General features: G+C 39.8%; 1 protein-coding gene across 1 annotated transcript in view; it reads right to left on the bottom strand.

The window, feature by feature from the left end:
- MAP2K5 (mitogen-activated protein kinase kinase 5) overlaps positions 1-20604 on the bottom strand; it is a 106576-nt gene that overhangs the window by 69217 nt on the left and 16755 nt on the right. The window contains exons 5-8 of the mRNA XM_075273170.1: positions 16521-16561; positions 14540-14607; positions 12782-12830; positions 3653-3717 (exon numbers count right to left, since the gene is read on the bottom strand). Coding sequence (XP_075129271.1) covers positions 3653-3717; positions 12782-12830; positions 14540-14607; positions 16521-16561 — 223 coding nt within the window. The remainder of the gene's footprint in view (positions 1-3652; positions 3718-12781; positions 12831-14539; positions 14608-16520; positions 16562-20604) is intronic.

Here is a 20604-nt window from a genome sequence, read left to right on the forward strand (position 1 = left end):
ACAAAACAAAACAAAAACCTATGACTTGTTCTCTATCTTTATACAATCAACACCAGATTCTTGGTTCAAAAACTGCATCCGAAAACCTAACCATGTGAACCCACCCTTTATAATCAAAACCAGACAACCCTTGTAACTCTTTGCATTCTACTCCGATAAACGATATACAGTACCTACTATGGAGACGAAAAGAAACAAAATAAAGCGGACGACATGAGCAGAGGAAGAGTCTGAGAAGTGCATGGTGGCGCACACGCTTAATTAGGCCGTGAAACGGCGGCACAGAACCGGCGCTGTCTGTTCCTGAAGCTAGAACAGGATGGATGGGGCACACTGACAGTTGTTTGAGGCTTAATTGGTTTTGTAAGAAAGTTAAATTCAAATAAACGTGCAAGCTCCTCATTTACTGCCAGGAATAAAGACGTACAGACTTGTTAAAGGTGATGGGAAAAGTTTTTATGACTTTAAACGAGCTCTTCCTCTGGAGGTTTTCCGCTCTGTGATTTCTAATATATATCAGCCTTTCTCCTCTGCTCACATTTTTCCTTTTTTTTTTTTTCTTAGCTAAATCAATTAGCTATAGTTTATTGCTTTGTTGCCTACATGGTGTATCCTTCACTTTACAAAGCGAAGGGAAATATTATAAAATGTACGTGCCAGTGAGCCAGAGGATGGCATATGGCAGTCCCTGGTTGCTGCAAAGTACAGGGACAACGAAAAATAAATCTGGATATGTTTAATGGGGATTTATTAGATCAACAGATTCGGATTCTTGCAATAGTTACTAGGTTTTTTGGCATCATTATTGTGGTGTAGTCTCTGTTCACACTTTCCATCAGGTTGCTACGCTTTGGGATAGTGTATCGTGGTGCTTAGGTAGTGTATACAGTAAAAACAGATACCCAAAGGATCTTTTGTAACAAAGCACTACTTAAACTAGTAGTAGCAACTGCACGCTTCAAGAAAATTTACATCACATTCAGGGTCCTGGGGTTTAGGATCTTAAAACAGATTAAAGGAGTCCAGTGCTAAAAAGAAACATGGTAGCTTGCTTCCAGAAACAGCGCCACCCTGTCCATAGTTTGTGCACGGTATTATGGCTCTGTTCCTTAGAAAAAAAAAAATGGCCGAGCTGCAATACCACAAACCGCGTATGGACAGGAGTGGCACTGTTCCTGGAAGAAAGAAGCCACAAAAATATCAGGTTTTGATCCTGCAAAAATGCTGATCGCGCTAAGTTGAACTTTCTATGGTCTGGCACTTGTCAGAAACCCAGACATGATTTTCTCATAGTGGACAGGTTACCAAGCAGGGGCACTTCATGTATGAAGAAATAAACTGGCAATAAAGAAATCGTGGCTGGGTTTCTCGATCCCAAACCTTAGAAAGTTTCTGCATTCACGGCCATATCCATTGGCAAATAATAAAGATGTAAATCTGTCACCACTAAGATGGTAAGAGAAAATCTTTAAAATGCTGCGAAAAAATGCTTAACTCTTAATTATCTACAAATGTAAACATATTTATGTTCATGGGAAAATCCTTTAAGGTCAGGACCATGCATGGTATAATTGCAGTGGGTTAGCAGCCAATACAAACCGATTTAGATAAACCCTATCCATAAACTGCTTGAAAAAAACAGCAGTGCAAAGTGTCTTACACTGCAAGAACAGGTCATTTGCTGTGAAATCTGCATAAAACTGGCCCAGACATATGGGTAAAAACCACAGTGAAAATCAGCCAGTTACATTTTGCTGCTGACAGGTCCACAAAGGAATGATACCCACAGCAGTCCCACTACATATGGCCGTATACTTAAAGAGGACCTTTCATGTCCTTTGACATTATTGGCTTTATAGACCACTAAAAAGCGGACAGTGCGCTGAATTCGCCAATATGCGCCCAGTGCCAGAGGTATCGGTGCTGTTAGTTTCCACTGATATCCCTGCATTGTGAAATGGGCCGGCCTAACAGCTCAATGTCATCGCTGGGCAGTGAAGAATGCCCCCTGTTGGTACTCTTCTATAGCCTTGTCAGGTGGGTGTTCCTCACAGCCCAGTGATGATGCTGAGCAGTATGGCCGGCCCTTCTGACAGTGCGGGGATATTGGTGCTGAAGCTAACGGTACCTATATAGCTCTGCATCCAGGGCACATTTCGGTAAAGCGCATTGGTATCAGAGGACATGAACACTCTTTAAGTGTTACTCTGTTTTCTGCACTTTATCCACACGTTGGCACGGGCTATTAAACCACCCGTCTGACACTGCCTTTACAGACCCACATTGGTTATCTGCAATATTGCACTGCATAACAATGTGCTTATAAACTTACCTATGAAATATGACTTTATAAAGTAAAATCCACAAGATTCATGAATAACTTACTGGTAAAATAGTTGTAAACATACTTTTTCTCTTTACCACAGAGTAAGAGCAATGAAGAAATCTGAACATATCAGCAATAAATTATACCAATGACATTTCATCCATGTCGACAGGCCTTGACCTCTGGCACGGCTTCACCTTGCTAACACTATAAAATCCAGCAGTGAAACGGTTAACTCTCCTGCATTTTAGAGGTTTATGGGGGGGGGGGGTATGCCTCCTGGTGATTCATGTGAGGAAGGGGCTTTGAATAGCTTTATTTCTTTACAGAAACGTTATTATCCCTGAGAAGCGGGCTGGTGATTACAGTGCGTGCAGAGTATTGTTTCAGGGTTCTGGACAGACCGATATTGCTACACAAACAAGTTTTCATCCAATTGAGCTGAGGAAAAAAAAAAAAAATCAATATGTGGCTGCCATATTTCAGAAAAAAAAAATCTGCTGAGTCTGGATTAACACTACTGTGTGAGTGAGTGTGACTGCATAGAAAGCCCAATAATAAATCATCCCAATTGCGTTGCCATAGATTGGAAACATAGAAGACATGCAGGTGCGTGGCACAGCTGGAGCCATGGGCAGAACTTGGCCAGCCATCTTCTTCTTGGATGTCAGAAGAGGAGGTAACACCATGTTATCATTTAAGAGCGATCTGTCAATGAGGATAGAATTACACTGCAATTTTGGCCACGACTACCATTATGCGACCAAAGACCACCATGTCTCCCTGTGACTTCTTAACCAGTGTAAGTGAATGGAGTCACACTGGAACCCTATGGGTGCTATGACAAAAAAATAAAAAGTTCAGCACTGGTCGACCTTTTCATGACTAGAAGAGTTGTAGAGTGGCGAGACAAACTTTGGTGGCATTGACAGGTGTTGGGGGATATTTATGAAGACTGGCATATTGAACGCTAGTCTTCATAACCCTGGTGCCCATGGAATAGCCATCTTATTCAGAAGGGTCATGCTCTTGTACATAGGCCGTGCACCGATCCTAGAATCTAATCCATCTTGTAGTTGGTATAGTTTTCATTGACCATTTCTGCCAGTACATTGGTGAAATAGATCCTACACATAGCCAAACTCCAATGTCATTTTCATTTACATGAGCATACCATAGGTACAAATTTCAGTTGTGACAATTATTTTTTTTATGCAGTAAAAATTTTATTTTATTTTTTTTTTTAAAAAAAGGAAAAATAAAAAAAATAAAACAGCAATTTTGAAATAGAGTCTACAATTTTTTTCATGTTTTGCATATACTTACTTATACACGGTGCCTCCATTTCCATGACCAAGTATGTCACGGTTCTGGATATCAAGTTCATTGATCTACAAACAAAAAAATATAATACATGAAATATTGTGTATCTTCCCCAGGCTGTATAATCAACATCAGACTAAGCGAAGATCACTTGGCACAGAGAACTAAATGATCCTGAAGTCTTTCTTTTTTCTGTTTAGTTGCTATGACTCCTGGTATCTTTTCTATCTGCTATGAGCTTGTATGTGTTCTTTTCTTGTAATATATTACTGTATTATCCATGCTACTGTAACACAAAGAATTTCCCCATGGTGGGACTATTAAAGGATTATCTTATCACAAACAGTATATGTCTTTAATGGGACAACCCCTTTACGGCTTCGTTTACATGACATTTTATGATGTATATTTCAGAGGGTAGGAAGTTCATAAGATGCCAAAATACACATTAAATACACCTACATACAGAAATGCAAGGAGTTTGCATGTTCTCCCCGTGTTTGCGTGGGTTTCCTCCGGGTACTCCGGTTTCCTCCCATACACCAAAGACATACTGATAGGGAATGTAGATTGTGAGCCCTATATGGGACAGTGACTGACAATATCTGTAAAGTGCTGAGGAATATGATGGCGCTATATAAGTAAGCATAATAAATAAAAAAAAATAAAATAAAAAAAATCCCATTCATATCAATGGGAAATAGTGATCAGTCATATGCTGAAAATTTTTACACTTCATGGAGTGTCTTAGAAGATTTTATCCACTGAGATCAATAGGCAAAAATAGACTCCAAATATACATATTTGTTATATGGCATCATTATTGGTAGATTTTGCAGGCTGAAAATGCTGCTGAAAAATGGAAACACGGCCAGGAAGTACCGAGATCTCAGAAGTTCCATTGAAATATGCTCCATATTTTTCAGCCCGTAAACTATGCCACGTGAAGACACCCAAAAAGAATTGCCCTTCTATTCTGCTTATTGATCACAGGGTACCATTTATAGCAGTCTGTGGATGTGATGGCTTCCAGACTCTGGATTGTTGTAAAACAGCTGAGATTGTCCCTTAAATGGTAACCTAGTATAAGGGCTTGTTCACAGGGGACTGTTTTTGGCACATTTTTCATGACAAACAAAACCCCACTTGGTTCCCAATTCATTTTTATGAAACAATGCTTTTTTTATGCCGGGGAAAAAAAAGGAACTTTTGAAAGACCAAACTGAGTCTCTCATTAACTAAGGTGAGACCTTGAAAAAAGAAGAAAAAAAAAAAAAAAGTACAATTATAATTTTAAAAATTCACATTAAAAAACACCTTTGGAATTGGAGTCTGCATCAGGGTGTGAACATACCCTATAGGATGAGTCAGATAGTTGTTGAAGCAGCAAATATACACTCACCGGCCACTTTATTAGGTACACCTGTCCAACTGCTCGTTAACACTTAATTTCTAATCAGCCAATCACATGGCGGCAACTCAGTGCATTTAGGCATGTAGACATGGTCAAGACAATCTCCTGCAGTTCAAACCGAGAATAATTATGGGGAAGAAAGGTGATTTGAGTGCCTTTGAACGTGGCATGGTTGTTGGTGCCAGAAGGGCTGGTCTGAGTATTTCAGAAACTGCTGATCTACTGGGATTTTCACGCACAACCATCTCTAGGGTTTACAGAGAATGGTCCTAAAAAGAAAAAACATCCAGTGAGCGGCAGTTCTGTGGGCGGAAATGCGTTGTTGATGCCAGAGGTCAGAGGAGAATGGCCAGACTGGTTCGAGCTGATAGAAAGGCAACAGTGACTCAAATAGCCACCCGTTACAACCAAGGTAGCCAGAAGAGCATCTCTGAACGCACAGTACGTCGAACTTTGAGGCAGATGGGCTACAGCAGCAGAAGACCACACCGGGTGCCACTCCTTTCAGCTAAGAACAGGAAACTGAGGCTACAATTTGCACAAGCTCATCGAAATTGGACAATTGAAGATTGGAAAAACGTTGCCTGGTCTGATGAGTCTCGATTTCTGCTGTGACATTCGGATGGTAGGGTCAGAATTTGGCGTCAACAACATGAAAGCATGGATCCATCCTGCCTTGTATCAACTGTTCAGGCTGGTGGTGGTGGTGTCATGGTGTGGGGAATATTTTCTTGGCACTCTTTAGGCCCCTCGGTACCAATTGAGCATCGTTGCAACGCCAAAGCCTACCTGAGTATTGTTGCTGACCATGTCCATCCCTTTATGACCACAATGTACCCAACATCTGATGGCTACTTTCAGCAGGATAATGCGCCATGTCATAAAGCTGGAATCATCTCAGACTGGTTTGAACATGACAATGAGTTCACTGTACTCCAATGGCCTCCACAGTCACCAGATCTCAAATCAATAGAGCATCTTTGGGATGTGGTGGAACGGGAGATTCGCATCATGGATGTGCAGCCGACAAATCTGCGGCAACTGTGTGATGCCATCATGTCAATATGGACCAAAATCTCTGAGGAATGCTTCCAGCACCATGTTGAATCTATGCCACGAAAAATTGAGGCAGTTCTGAAGGCAAAAGGGGGTCCAACCCGTTACTAGCATGGTGTACCTAATAAAGTGGCCGGTGAGCGTACTACGAAATAATAAAATACTACTAAAAAAAAATTAAACAAAATATAGAGGATAAAAGGAAAAATGATGAAGATCAAAAGTAGGAGTGAGATAAAGAGACACGAACGTGAGAGGATGCAATTGGGATATATTCGGGGGGAGGGGGGGGATTGAGAGAAAGAAACGAAAACAGAGAGACAGAGAACATGGAAAATGAGTGACAGAGGAAGAACGTGTCAGGCTAAGGATGTAAAGTGTCAGGCAAAAGCAACTTGGGGCAATAAACAACACAGGGCCCAGGTCATTTCAAGTTCAGCTGCAAGAACAGCAAGATCAATACAACATTTGCCGTCCAATTTATAAAAGGTGATACCAAGGGACAGAGTGATGGAAAGTTTAATGACAATTTGTTTGCCTGGGTCATTTCATTAAAGTTTGATAAAAGGTGTCAGGCTTGGATGATATATCAGAGGTGCGGAGGGTCACACCAAGGGAGGGCTGAGGAAGCTGCTCGGACGGACACTAAGTGAATGGGTTAGCCTGTTTAACGCAGCATTTACAGGCAACTGCGTGAAGGTTACCTGGGTGGATTCACATGTACAAAACCCTCAGATATTTAATGTCCTGCAAAAAAAGAATTTGCCCCGACCAGATGTGTCAGACTGAATGGTCTCTGATCTTTAAGCAATATGTAATGCTGGATATACGGAATCCAGTGTTCTCCAACACCCAGATCACCAATGTGAAAAAGTAACCAGTGGCTTAGTGTACAAAATACCGTATACCTGTCCACACGTGGCTGTAACCACGGGGCAAACAGTGTTATGGTACTGAAGGCCTGCTCAGTCAACCCAGATCGAGCGGGACAGTTCCTTATTTTGGGTGCCTTCCCGCTGTTCCAGGCAGCAATTAACAATTTCAACCCAGAATACTATGGTTTTGCTCAGAGATTTCAGTTCTGTGCTCCAATATTCAAGTCTTCTGCAGGGAAGTGCGATGAGTGCAAAGCCACAGACATCATTACAACCGGAGCCTGTGGGCAAGTCCATGAGAATGGGAATAGGGGAGTATAATTTTTTTATGTGATGGTGAAAATTGAGGGGGCAATGTTAGTTTGAACTGGGCCCACTAACCTATCAAAAATGGCCCTGCCTATCCACCACAGGGTTGTATAATAAAACATCCCTACACTTGTCTGATGTTCTTGTCTGAGGCTCCCAGTACATACACATCTTTCAATGACGATGGGGCAATACACTTGTTCTTCGCTCTGTATGTGTAGATAAGTCTTCATGTATCGGAAGCACATCTATCCATAAATACTAGGGCATATTATTATACAATGCCAGTTGAGGACAGGCATGTCTGGGGCACTGTATCACTGGTCTATAAGGACATGGTGGTGGTTTATTGTACCAAATCCACCAGATTCCCTATAAATTCTATAACCTGCGACATTACTTTTAGCACCAATAATTTGCAGACGGATCTACATCAGGTTACCTGCTCTTCCTTACACAAGTGTAGGTCTTGGACAGATAAAAGAACAATACAAAAACAACAAGATTATTGAAAAAGTACCAGTCATAGGATGGAGACAAGAAAAGTACCTTATACTTGTATCTTTCTTAGGCTGTTTCACACAGTGTGATTAAAAGCCAAATCAAAAACACATTGGAGTGACACGTGGTTTTTATGTGGTTTTCACTGCAAGTGTCGTTTTTACATGTAAATGCAAAGACTGCAGCAAAACTGTAGGTGATTTTACTGATGTGTATGTATATCGGATATAATGTATGCTAATGTGGATCCAGAGCTGGCCTCTTCTGAACCAATCCTATATGGGCATGTAGTATAATTGATGCTTAGTTCACATCTGTGCCTGGTGTCTGTACGTCTGATCCATCAGAGGACCAGAGAAAATATGCACAGACGGACCACAAACATTGCAGACACCAACGGAGCCCAAGAGACCCCAATGACTGTAAAGGGGTCACGGGGTGTATGTTCTTTTTAATTGAAATCCCAAAACAAAAAAAAAAAGGCTTGCAGAACTTTTGACAGATCTGTGCAGTTTGGACACCTGGCACATATGTGAACCCTGCCTTACACATGCACATCTATGCACCACAATCCAAGAAACTACAATGTAAATAGGCTTGTAATTTGATCGAACGTTGCCTACCCCTGAAACGAGCATTTTCCCCCCATAAACTATAATAGGGTTCGATATTCGATTCGAGTAGTCGAATATTGAGGGGCTACTCTAAACGATATCGAACCTCTAACATTTTACTGTTCGCTCACCTCTAATTCTAATACCTTAGCATAGGAATAATATGGGGACAGACCTGGTGAAAAAGTCACTGGTGAGATGTCCGTGAGTGCATACACAAGGCTGCAGACTTTCCATTGAGATCAATATGACTGCAGATACGGAATTTTCTGAGTTAAGCTGACGGAGCAAAGATCTGGCTAGAGCTACAAGTCACCTTCATGTACTTACAGATCCTCATTGATGACAAGGAAAATGAATGTTTGTTGCTCCCGTCAGTGGCATTGCCAAAGAGACAGCCAGAATGGTTTTCTGTGACGTCACAAATCACCTACGCTCTCACTTTCGACTGACTACGCTGACAACATACATTCACGGACACTGAGAACATCGATTAAACCTAAACTACAAGTTCTCTGATATATATATATTAAAGGAAAGCTACCGATAATGCTAAGAAGTAAATATATCCAACTACTGAGTCTTAGACCCTTCAGAATAGAAACACAGACTACAAGAAAACTGATATAAAAACAGAGATTTTATATTTCCCCAACCCAGCAAAATTCATTTGTACAATCTGTGTGCAAACACCGCTTTTCATTTACCCCATGATACCTTTATATAAAGTGTTATGTCTACAGTATATGAACAGAATTTACTGCACCGCCGTTCGTGTTGAATATTTTATCACTGGAATTAATAGACCATGAAACCTAAAATTGAAGATGAAGTAGGTAGAAGAGTTGCTGATAGGGATTTCAGTAAGGCCCCATTCACATCACGTTAATGGTCTCCATTTCATGTACATACAGTCAGATAGATCCCAACATATACCTTCAATGGATGCCATACAGCGTCAACCATCACTCATAGGGTCCTATGTTAATGAACCTGTACCATGCACTTTATATTATGTATAAAGCAGTATAGTTTACTACACTACTGTTTTGGAGATATACCAACATATAGTGGTGCAATGGCGGCCAAAGAGACTCTCCTGGCCCTTCATCAGACTTAATGGAATACTACGGTTACATTTAGGATGTAGGTCAAGTACTTCTCACGGCGTACACATCAAACATGACGTAAACACCATCTAATAGTCTGATAGTATGTTTCATTCTGATCATACCAAGGTCCAAAGTTCACTGAAAGTGAACCTGTACACGTGATGGATAGCTTCTTCTAAGGCGAATGTAGCAAACGAATCCCATATAGCCTCTGCAATGTCCTGTAATTTTTTTATTTTTTTTTTAAATGTAGATTGTGAGACCTATATAGGGATCAGAACGTACATTTTTTTCCCTATCTGTATGCCTTTGTAGAATGGGACAAAACCCACACAAGCACGGGGAGAACATACAAACTCCTTTCAGATGTTGTTCCTGGCAGGATTCGAACCCAGGACTCCAACGCTGCAAGGGTGCAGTGCTAACCACTGAGCCACCGTGTTGCCCTGCATTGTCTCATGATTGACAACTTACATGCTGACTAGGGGCTTCCATTAATTTAGCTTGGCTAAAAAGTGAAGAGGACAGGATATGCCAATAAAATTTCCGCATACCCCTAAGAATAATAGAACACCGCAGAATGAGTATATTTAAGGTGAACCAAGAAAAGCAGCCTCCTAGCCGCTGCGACAATGCTTCCTATCATGTGCTGACATTATCAATAAGAGATCAATACCCGTATTCACCCAGAGTGACAGGAAAGAAATAAATATTTATACCATACAACCTGTATCAATGCACCACTATTTCTGGCCTGTCAATATCTGATTAACTTGAGGAATGGCTTCTCGTTTTCTATTAATGATTAATAACGAGTCATAGTAACCCCGACATTGCTGGAAGCTTACAACCTTGTGCGGTGGGCACAAATCCAGGTCAGATGGTGCTTTTTGTGACCACACTTTGAGGTTTAGAGCTCCCCGGATGGCCTTTTTTATTAGTAGTAAGAGGAGTGGGAGCAGCCTGCCTCTATGCAATGAAGTTAACTGGTTTCTGCATGGTGGAGTTAGTGTCCAGTGTGAGTAAATGAAGAGTGTGTGATGGATGGGTGTGTGTTTACTAGGTGGGGGTGAGAGGAGGACACGCCGACGGGAGGGGCCGCTTAATTGTCTTCTTGACATGTTCAACTATGACGACTTGATTCATGAAATGCCGATGAGTCTTGGAGAGGGTCACGCAGGGAAGACACTGAGATAATTAAGATTTCAGGCGTCTGAACAAGGAAGGAAAGTGAGCAGCAGTTAGGAAATCAATAAGACCCTTTTATTTGCTGTGACACAGATGTCTTGGCCAATTGATCCTAATAGGTAGGCTTGATAGCATCGGGCAGCTGCCTCCCCAGAGCAGCAAGGGGGAGCCTGCTGCTTATCAAATGCACAAATCCCACGCGTCTACTACGCAGGCAGCGGACTTGGACCAGTTCTTGCTACACAACACATAAGAGGTGCCAAATCCTGACTCCAGCAGATGATTAAAAGTAGAAGTGGACATGACGCTATGAAATAATTCTGATAAATGAGGCATCAAAGGGGAAGATTATTTGTATAGAGTATGGATCAGGCTAAAGCTTTCCCTATGAGGGATTACAACGGTCCCCTTCTACAAGAAGAAAGAGAATAAGCCAAGGTATATGATGGTATTTATCCCTGGTGACATCTAGAAGTACAGCACTAGCAATTCCTTCATAAGAGAGAAGGGCGGCCTTGTAGAATACATATAGGAATAGCTAAACAGCAATTCACATACATAGGACTACAATTATTGTAATAGTTATGGTAACAGACATTACTGAAGGAGTTGTGTCCCTTAGATAATCCCATGACGCATTAAGACATAAAGTCATTATTGAAGGGGACCCCTACTCTGTAGCCACCTCTTTAAGACACATTGGAGATCCATTAAGTATGATAGGGACTCAGCCCGTACGTCTATGAAATCATTCATATAAAAGCCCACTATGTAATACTATATTTCCACTGAAGGAAATTACCGTATATACTCGAGTATGAGCCGAATTTTCAGCACAGCTTTTGTGCTGAAAAAGCCCCCCCCCCCTTCGGCTTATACTCGAGGCAAGCAAAGAAACAATAAAATATTTTATTTTATTTTTATTTTTTTTATTTATTTTTATTTTTTATTTTTTTTGGGGGGGGTGTCTATGATGTATAGAATCTCCCATAAAATAGTGAAAAAAAAACGAGCTTTAAAAAAAATTATGATAAAAAATAAAATAAATAAAAGTTCTAAATCCCTCCTTTCCCTAGAATACATATTCAAGTAGAGAATTACTGTGAAACACATACACATTAGGTATCCCTGTGTCTGAAAGTGCCCGGTCTACTGAATATAGTGGATCTGCAGTGCTCCTGTTCCATCCGGAAGGGGTTAATAGGAGCACTGCAGATACCCTATATTCAGCCAGACTGAGTTCCAAGTGGGGGGAAAAACCCCAGTCCTCAAGCTCAGGGAAGGGGCAGACAGACAACCAAAACAACCCCTCCCCTTTCCAGCACCCAGCAACTACTGAACCCAAAAACTGCACCCAAAAACTCTGACCATTTTAATTTTTGACATTTTCCAGTAGCTGCTGCATTTCCCCCCCCCCCTAGGCTTATACTCGAGTCAATAAGTTTTCCCAGTTTTTTTAGGTAAAATTAGGGGCCTCGGCTTATATTCGGGTCGGCTTATACTCGAGCATATACGGTATATAGATGGCTATAATATCCCTGGGCAATAAAGGGCTGTGGAGTCAGAGTCGGGACCAATTTTAGCTAAAGAAGGAGTTTGAAAACAACCCTTCAACTCCTAAATAAAATGATGGATTATTTTTAATGATATTACATAATTATTAATAGTATATAGTTAATTAAGGACATAGTTTGTTACATATTTACTTTCTTAGGAAGTCAATCACTAGCATTATAATGAATTAGAGAATCGTTACTGCTTGTGGCCGTCAGCCTTTTGTTAAGGAGTCGAAGTTGGTCTGCAAAAAATTGAAAAGGAGTCTGAGTCGGTGGTTCTATTATCAGCAGGTTTTCTGAGGCGATCACAAGATTCTGGGCCTTTATCAGGTTCTCTACACTTACAACTACAGCATGTATTATCTTTATCGGGTTCTTTACACTTACAACTACGTGTTATATAACTAGTTCAGAATCCACAAAATGTGACAATCCATGTATCCATTATGGACGGTGACTATATCCTGTAGTGATAAGGACATAATATTTTGGAAGATGGCAGCTTACCTGTCCATTGGCCAAAATCTTCTTAAGTTCTGCAGAAGATGTCTTAAGGCTGTAAGAGACGACATAACACTTGGCCAATGAGAAACCAAACTTTATAAGCTCAAACTCTATGCAATAATGATAGAAGAAATAGTTCAAGTGATTTTTTTTTTTTTTTTTAAATAAAAGTTACACTTACTACTATACCAATCTTTAGAAATAGATCACATCATGTCTTGACGTATCTAGGACTTGGCATCTGTACCACTTTAAGAAGTTAAACTGGACATTTATGTACATGGGCAATGGTGGTATACAGTGGCTTTTTCTCAAATATTCGCTAGAAATCTACAAAATTGTGGCAGGCAAAAATCCCAAACTGTCTTACACAGAGATATTCTCCCTAGGCATCATATGGGTGCTGTCGAAAGAGGTCCATGTATTACAAATTGCACATGTACATAAATAAAGATACAGTTCTTACTCTCATTTGTGTAACTTGAAGATATGTGGATAAAAAGTCAAATCAACTTTGTGCATTGAACAATTAAGACACAAAGGTGCATCCATAAAATAAAGAAGACAGGACCTACAGTCAATCGTCACTTACCTGTAGGGATATATTCACATGTGGCAGATTTGTTGCTACTATACTATTCAAGCAATTAGGGCCTGCAGAAATAGCCCCATTTATATGAATGGAACACATTTTCAGTAGTATAAATTTCTAGGAGACACGTGCTTATACTCTAAGGCCACTAAAAGTGGGTGTGTGAGGTCCATGTTAAAGGGGTTGTCCAGGACTATGATATTCAGCCCCTTAGGCTAGTGACGTCACTTCCATTAGTCATATGACCATGCTGCAGATCAGTCCTGTGCAAATGAATGGGTCTGACTTGCAATACCAAGCACAGCCACTATACAACGTACAGCGCTGTGACTGGTAAGTACTGAGGAGCTCACAACAAAAAAAATATTCCTGTAATCCCAGATAACTCCTTCAACCATGGTCAACAATGATTCTGGTTTGAGTGCTTTTTGTGGTTGATTCATTTTTCACATCCAAAATTGTTATGGTTTGTCAAAGTCTTTTGGTACATGACAAATGGATCTCTTGCCATCTGTTTGTTTTTTTAAGATCAAAAACCCATAGACTTGCATTGGTGTGAAGCATCTGTGTCCGGGACAAAAAAAACGGACTGGCTTCTTTTTCTTCTATATATAGACCCGTGGTCCATGAACGAAAGAATACATTGCAATGGATAGATCCATATGCCAAGCATGACAAATACGGATGCCATACGTATGTGAAATGTGGATGTGTGAATAAAGCCTAAGAGTCCTAATATTCATGTTCCATCATAAATAATTGCATTAATGCCTATAGTGCAAATCTCTCCCATGGATTATGATTAGCTGCGCTGCTTTAAGGAATACCTACAGACCTTATAGACATCCCCTTTAAGTGTTTTGTTTAGTCTGTTGACATAATAGTTGTATGACAAATCTCCAGAGCCCTGAGCAGTGAGTAATATAGGGTTAGGACCCTGATGAATGTACACATGTAATAGGTCGTGCTTCAGTCCCCTTATTAGCCATCCGTGGATTACTTCCATTATTTTCCATTCACTGCCTCAGCCGTTAAGTTGCTCCTAGACAGTTTAGAGAAACACAAGCACACAGTGCTCGCTGCATTTTCCTGAACACAGCCCTGGGGTAATGCTTTTATAGGTGGGCCTGACTGACACGAACAGCTTTCATTTGCAAGAAGGCACTCACCTATTGCTGGGTAAAGTGTCCGACACCGAGGAGCTGCAGTTGCTAGATGATCCCGCTCGGGTGTTCACCTGTAATTATGCATCATAATAAGAAAAAGCATCTATGTCATTTTTAACATTCATGTGCAAAAACAAAACAAAACCAAAAAAAGCTTATTGTACAATAGAATTGGTTCATGTGAGCGACTAGCATTATGGAAATACACCATGGCCTGGGTAGGCGGTTTTAATATATTTGACCATACCACGGTAAACTCAATGACAGTGAGGGAAACCCTTTAAATTTACACAAAGACAATAATATCATTTGCAAATTAATGTTATTACTGTTAATGCTTGCTTACATTAATAAAACAGCATTAGAAATATTGTTCTCCCCTGCAACAATAAGCGCTGGTGATTTCAAAAATGAATCAAACTGTGATTAAAAATTTGCAATGCTTGCCGGGCTCGGCTGGATACCTGAATATGTCTGCTGCGGAACACAGGAGTGAGGGACATGAAATCCCACATAGGTATCATTTTAATAGACTTTATGGGGATTGCCTGGATGGTCCTGCCACAGGGAATGGGAAAATAATATATTTGGCTAATCTCCAATATATATATATATATATATATATATATATATATATATATATATATATATATTTTAACAATAATAATGATAGTGAATAAATATAGAAAAAAAATTATCAACTAGATTCAAAATAAATTATGAAACTAACATCTTAAATTAGCAATTTCTTAAAGATGAACGTGCGACTTGTTCTCTTTTAGGAAAGTTTCATTTACTAAAGCAGAGTTCATCAGAGTTACAATGCTAGGAAATGAGAAACTGGTCTAAATCCGCACACAATGGAAGTTTTCCACTGTAGAGTTGCGGCAAATTTGCAACAAAATCCAGCTGTTTTACAAGCAAAATTTGTTGGGCGAGATGTCACCCGATGTATTGGAAATGGTGAAAACAAAGAAATGATGGTCTGCGGATTTAAAATCCATGATAATTTCTACATGAAATTGTTTCACAGTGCGTTGGCGAGATTTGTTAGACTCTCATCCACTTTGCTGCTTATGTAATACCCTGCAGATTTTCTGTTTCAAATCCGGATGGAAAACCGTAGCATAAATATACTATGTGTGAACATATCCTTAGGCTGTATATCAAAGTGCAGAGTGTATGCACATGAATATAATTTTTTTAAAATTTTTTTTATCATACACATTTTTACATTTAATAGACACAATGTGTAAATGAAAAATTGGTCTAAACCCAAATCCATAATAGATCATTTCTGCTGTCCAACTGTTTACAAGCAAATGTTTTTCCAGATTTTGTTGGTAGCCCATGTATTGCAAAGTATTATTTTTATTTTGTATTTATTGTTCTAATTTTACGTTTTTACAGAACAGCGCCACCTTGAGTCCAGTTTATCATGAAATCCATGTTGCTTTGTAACTCTATGACCCTGGATTTGAATCTGAATCTGTATGGTCGCCCCATGTCAGCATAGGCTTCCTCCCATACTCTTAAAAGTGATCAACGTGAGCAAAGGCAATTTCTGTATGTCCTTGGAGAATACGTTGGTGCCATATAAAAAAAAAAAAAATATATATATATATATATATATATATATATATATATATATATATATTATTATTATTATTATTTGGTATGCTTTATTTTCTACCACTTTTCAATAGTCTATTCCTGTAGCGCTATTACGTACACAGTAATATGATAAACTGGAAAATGCAATGTATTATAATAGCACATATACAGACAGTCAAGGGGTTAACGCCAAGTAAAGGTTCGGATCCGTCCTGTACTCACAGGCACAGTTCCTGCTAGTAAATGTAAGTCCTGCTTGTCAGCAATGTTGAAAGTACAGATTTTTTTTTTTTTTTTTGACGTTTCAATAAGTGGAACACAGCATTTCAAATCCATCCAACTTTACTGAAACAATTATTGAAATTCCTACCTTGAGGCCATGTATGTTCCGCTTCCCGGGAGGCTTGCAGGCTGCAACAGTAATAGACTAAATTGTAGATCACATCGGGGCCATTTACAATCCCACCCCCCCTTCTCCTTCCTTTGAAATGAATCGTTTAAAAAGAAATGAGAGTGACACCAAAATTAGCAGCGAGGAATGATTGAAGAGAGGCTCTCCGAGCAGAGAGAGGAGTCCCAGAAGACTGGATCCTTTCTGCAAAATCACACACCCTCCTGACACCGGCTCATCTAAATTCTAATTTCTGCTTAAAACACATAATAAAAAACACACACACACAGAGTAAGCTAAAACTGATTGTATGCTGCCCTTAATTCCACATTCTGGAGCAGGTGCTGTGATACTGGGAATTCCTGGCAATAGGAAGAACTGACTATTCATATTAATATCCAGGATGCCGTCCACGTGCTGCCTGTCAGAATAGGGCGTCTTATTAAATGCTCCTAATATCTATCTCCGAAAGGGGCAGCCTGGGCCGCAGACAGGAGCCCTGCATATTGCAATCATATTGGGATTGTGACATGCAGGCGGCAAGCACTTCTAAATAATAGTGACCCCGAGACTGAAACTGTGCAGTGAATACCTCAACCTCAATATCAAATCTTGGATTAATCCTAAATAAGCAGGCCTACGCCAGCAAAGACCCATTAAAGAGGAAAAACTGGGTGACAGCGACTAAGGGGGAGGTAATATTGGTTATCATCCATTCTTCCTAGAAATAGATTTAACTTACAAATCTCTAAATAGAATTTTTAACACTTTGGCAGCAGGATATTGCTCTAGTTAAAGGGGTGTATGGGATGTTAAAGGGGGTTTCCAGCTGAGTAAAAATGTTACCCAGGGGTTGCAAATGGATACAAAAAAATACAATCGAAAAAGCTTCAGACAGAGCAGGAAGCGGCTGGGATAGGAATGGGGGCTACTTAGCCTTTCAATGGTGGGCACTAGCTAAGGCTAAGAGCAGGAAAACTGAAAAATGGGAGCCTTCACACGGAGTAAACGCTCCGCTCATTCTGAATGCACACTCGGTATACGCGTGTATCACACTGAAAGCAATAGGTAAAAAAGCCTACCATTGCGTATTGGTAGCGTGCGTATGCCGGCACCCATAAAAATCAATGGGATCTGTTTTAACGCTGCTCACTCTGAACGAGTTTTACGTTCAGAGTGAGCGGAGCGTTTACTCCATGTGAAGGCTCCCAAAGAAAAATAAATATATAAAATCATATATATATATATATATATATATATATATATATATATATATATATATATATATATATATGATAGATTTATATATTTAATGTTAATACAGTATATTACTATACTAGCTGGTACCCGCAACTTCGTCTGCGGTGATTGTAGAAGTGGGTATATACAGGCGCGGGTAAGGTTTTCGTACTGTGTATAAGGTATGGGATATGAAATGTAACTTTGTATCTTGTTTTTGCTGTAATTCAGAGAATACGTGAGACTTTTGTGTTGCAGTTACTTTGTATTTGAGCTGCTATATATACGGTGTTGTGAGAAACTTTACATAGTGACTTTGGGACAGAAGTATTTGAAGTTAACCCTTTCCCGCCGATGGCATTTTTTGATTTTCATTTTTGACTCCCCTCCTTCTAAACCCCATAACTTTTTTATTTCTCTGCTCCCAGAGCCATATGAGGTTTTAATTTTTGCGGGACAAATTTTTCTTCATGATGCCACCATTATTTATTCTATATAATGTACTGGGAAGCAGGGAAAAAATTCAAAGTGGGGTGGATTTCAAGAAATAATGCATTTCTGCGACTTTCTTACGGGCTTTGGTTTTACGGCGTTCACTGTGCAACCAAAATCACATGTCCCCTGTATTCTGTGTTTCGTTACGATTCCGGGGATACCAAATTTATATGGTTTTATTTACATTTTGACCCCTTAAAAACAAATTCAAAACTGTTAAGTTTTCTTTTGAAAAGTCGCCATATTCCGACAGCCGTAACTTTTTTATACGTGCGTGTACGGGGATGTATAGGGTGTCCTTTTTTGCGGGACCGGGTGTACTTTGTAGTTCTACCATCTTCAGGAAATGTTATTGCTTTGATCACTTTTTATTCAAATTTGTATCAGAATCAAAACAGTGAAAAAACGGCGGTTTGGCACTTTTGACCATTTTTTCCGCTACGGCGTTTACCGAACAGGAAAAATATTTGTCTAGCTTTGTAGAGCGGGCGATTTTGGACGCGGGGATAACTAACATGTATGTGTTTCACAGTTTTTAACTACTTTTATATGTGTTCTAGAGAAAGGGGGGAGATTTGAATTTTTAATACTTTTTTTTTGTTTTTAATATTTTTTTTACTTTTTTTAAACTTTTTTTTTGCATTTATTAGACCGCCTAGGGGTATTGACATGGGTGGGCGGTGTCGCAGATTGTCAGAGCGGTGGGGTCGGCAAACATGGCTGCTCCGGAGCGTTAAAGAGCGCCTCCTGGAGTATCGTTAAGGTGAGGGGCAAAGTGGTAAAGTATATGTATATGTGATTGTGTGGGGTTAGGGGCGAGGCTGTAGAGAGCAATATGAATTTTGTGGCTTGCTATGGTCCAAAGTGTATGAGATTGCAGAGATGGTGATGTGAGTTTGGGGTTTGTGGGGGTCCTGGGAAAAACGTATGTGCGCTATTGTGACGAAAAGTAGCCTATTGCGCAATGGGGTGTATTAACTATGTTTGTGGAAAATTTCAGCCAAATCGGTCTAGCGGGTTTTGCGTGATTGACTAACAAACATCCGAACACACAAACCCACAAACATCCAAACTCACAAACTTTCACATTTATAACATTAATAGGATATATATATATATATATATATATATATATATATATATATATATATATATATTTTATTTTTTTTTTAATATACACCTGCTACATCAGGGTTTACTTCTCTGCAGCAAGACAACTAAATCTAGCTATTGGCTGCAGCAATCACATGAATGGAGATGATGTGATCACTGCAGGACAAACAGACAGGTTCGGGTTCACTGCAGCAGCAGAGCATTGACCAAATAAGGCCTTATTCACACAAATGTTAGAAACACCCCCGTGACCCCTATCAAATAGCCATTTTTAGAACACACTGATTTCAAGGTTTGTATTCGCATGGGTATTTCTTTGGCAGTCCCTTCTTTGACAAGGGTTCTTTGACTTTTTTGATGGAATCAGCACTGTCTAGGGGAAATTGGTAGTGGTCCCACAGTTAAGGAAGTGACATATCTTAGCATTAGGCCATTACGTCATTTGGTGAAAGACCCCTTTAGGCTAAGGCCCCAAATTGCAGAAACACAGCTTTTTTTTGTTTCAGATTTGTTTGTTTTTTTAGACAAAGCCAAGAGTGGATACAAAAGCAATGGGGAATATATAAGAAGTTCTTATACTTCTCCCTTCTGCTCAATCCACTCCTGGCTTTGGGTCAAAAAAACGCAACTAAATCTGCAACATAAAAAAGCTGCGTTTCTGCAATGTGGGGCCAATGTGGAAACGCAGCTTTTTTTGATGCAGATTTTTTTTTTTTAAACCAAAACCAAGATTGGATACAAAAAGCAATGGGGAATATATAGGAAGTTCTTATACGTCTGCTCAATCCATTCCTGGTTTTGGCTCAAAAAAATGCATCAAAATCTGCAACAAAAAAACAAACTACATTTCCATGATGTGGGGCCTCAGCCTTAAGGTTTTTTGGCGCTGATTTTGACGCTGAATCCACATCAGAATCCACATGGAAAAAAAGCCTCCCATTGACTTCAATGGGTTCTTTTTTCTGCAAGCAAGGATGGGAGGCTTTTTTTCCACGTGGATTCTGATGCGGATTCAGCGTCAAAAAACTCCATGTGAATGGACCCTTATGGTGATATTTTTTACCAAATAGAATTCCTAAACCATGGCCTGTAAAGTCAAAATAATAAAGAGTTAATCTCCCCTTTAATTCCTAAAATAACACACCATAGCACTAAATTTACGGCACTGCTGTCCAGCTTGGCTTGGATGTTTGCTGGAAGCCTCCCAGCTTTAGTC

The sequence above is a fragment of the Leptodactylus fuscus genome, chromosome 5, assembly GCF_031893055.1.
Source record: "Leptodactylus fuscus isolate aLepFus1 chromosome 5, aLepFus1.hap2, whole genome shotgun sequence".
Lineage (NCBI taxonomy): Eukaryota > Metazoa > Chordata > Amphibia > Anura > Leptodactylidae > Leptodactylus > Leptodactylus fuscus.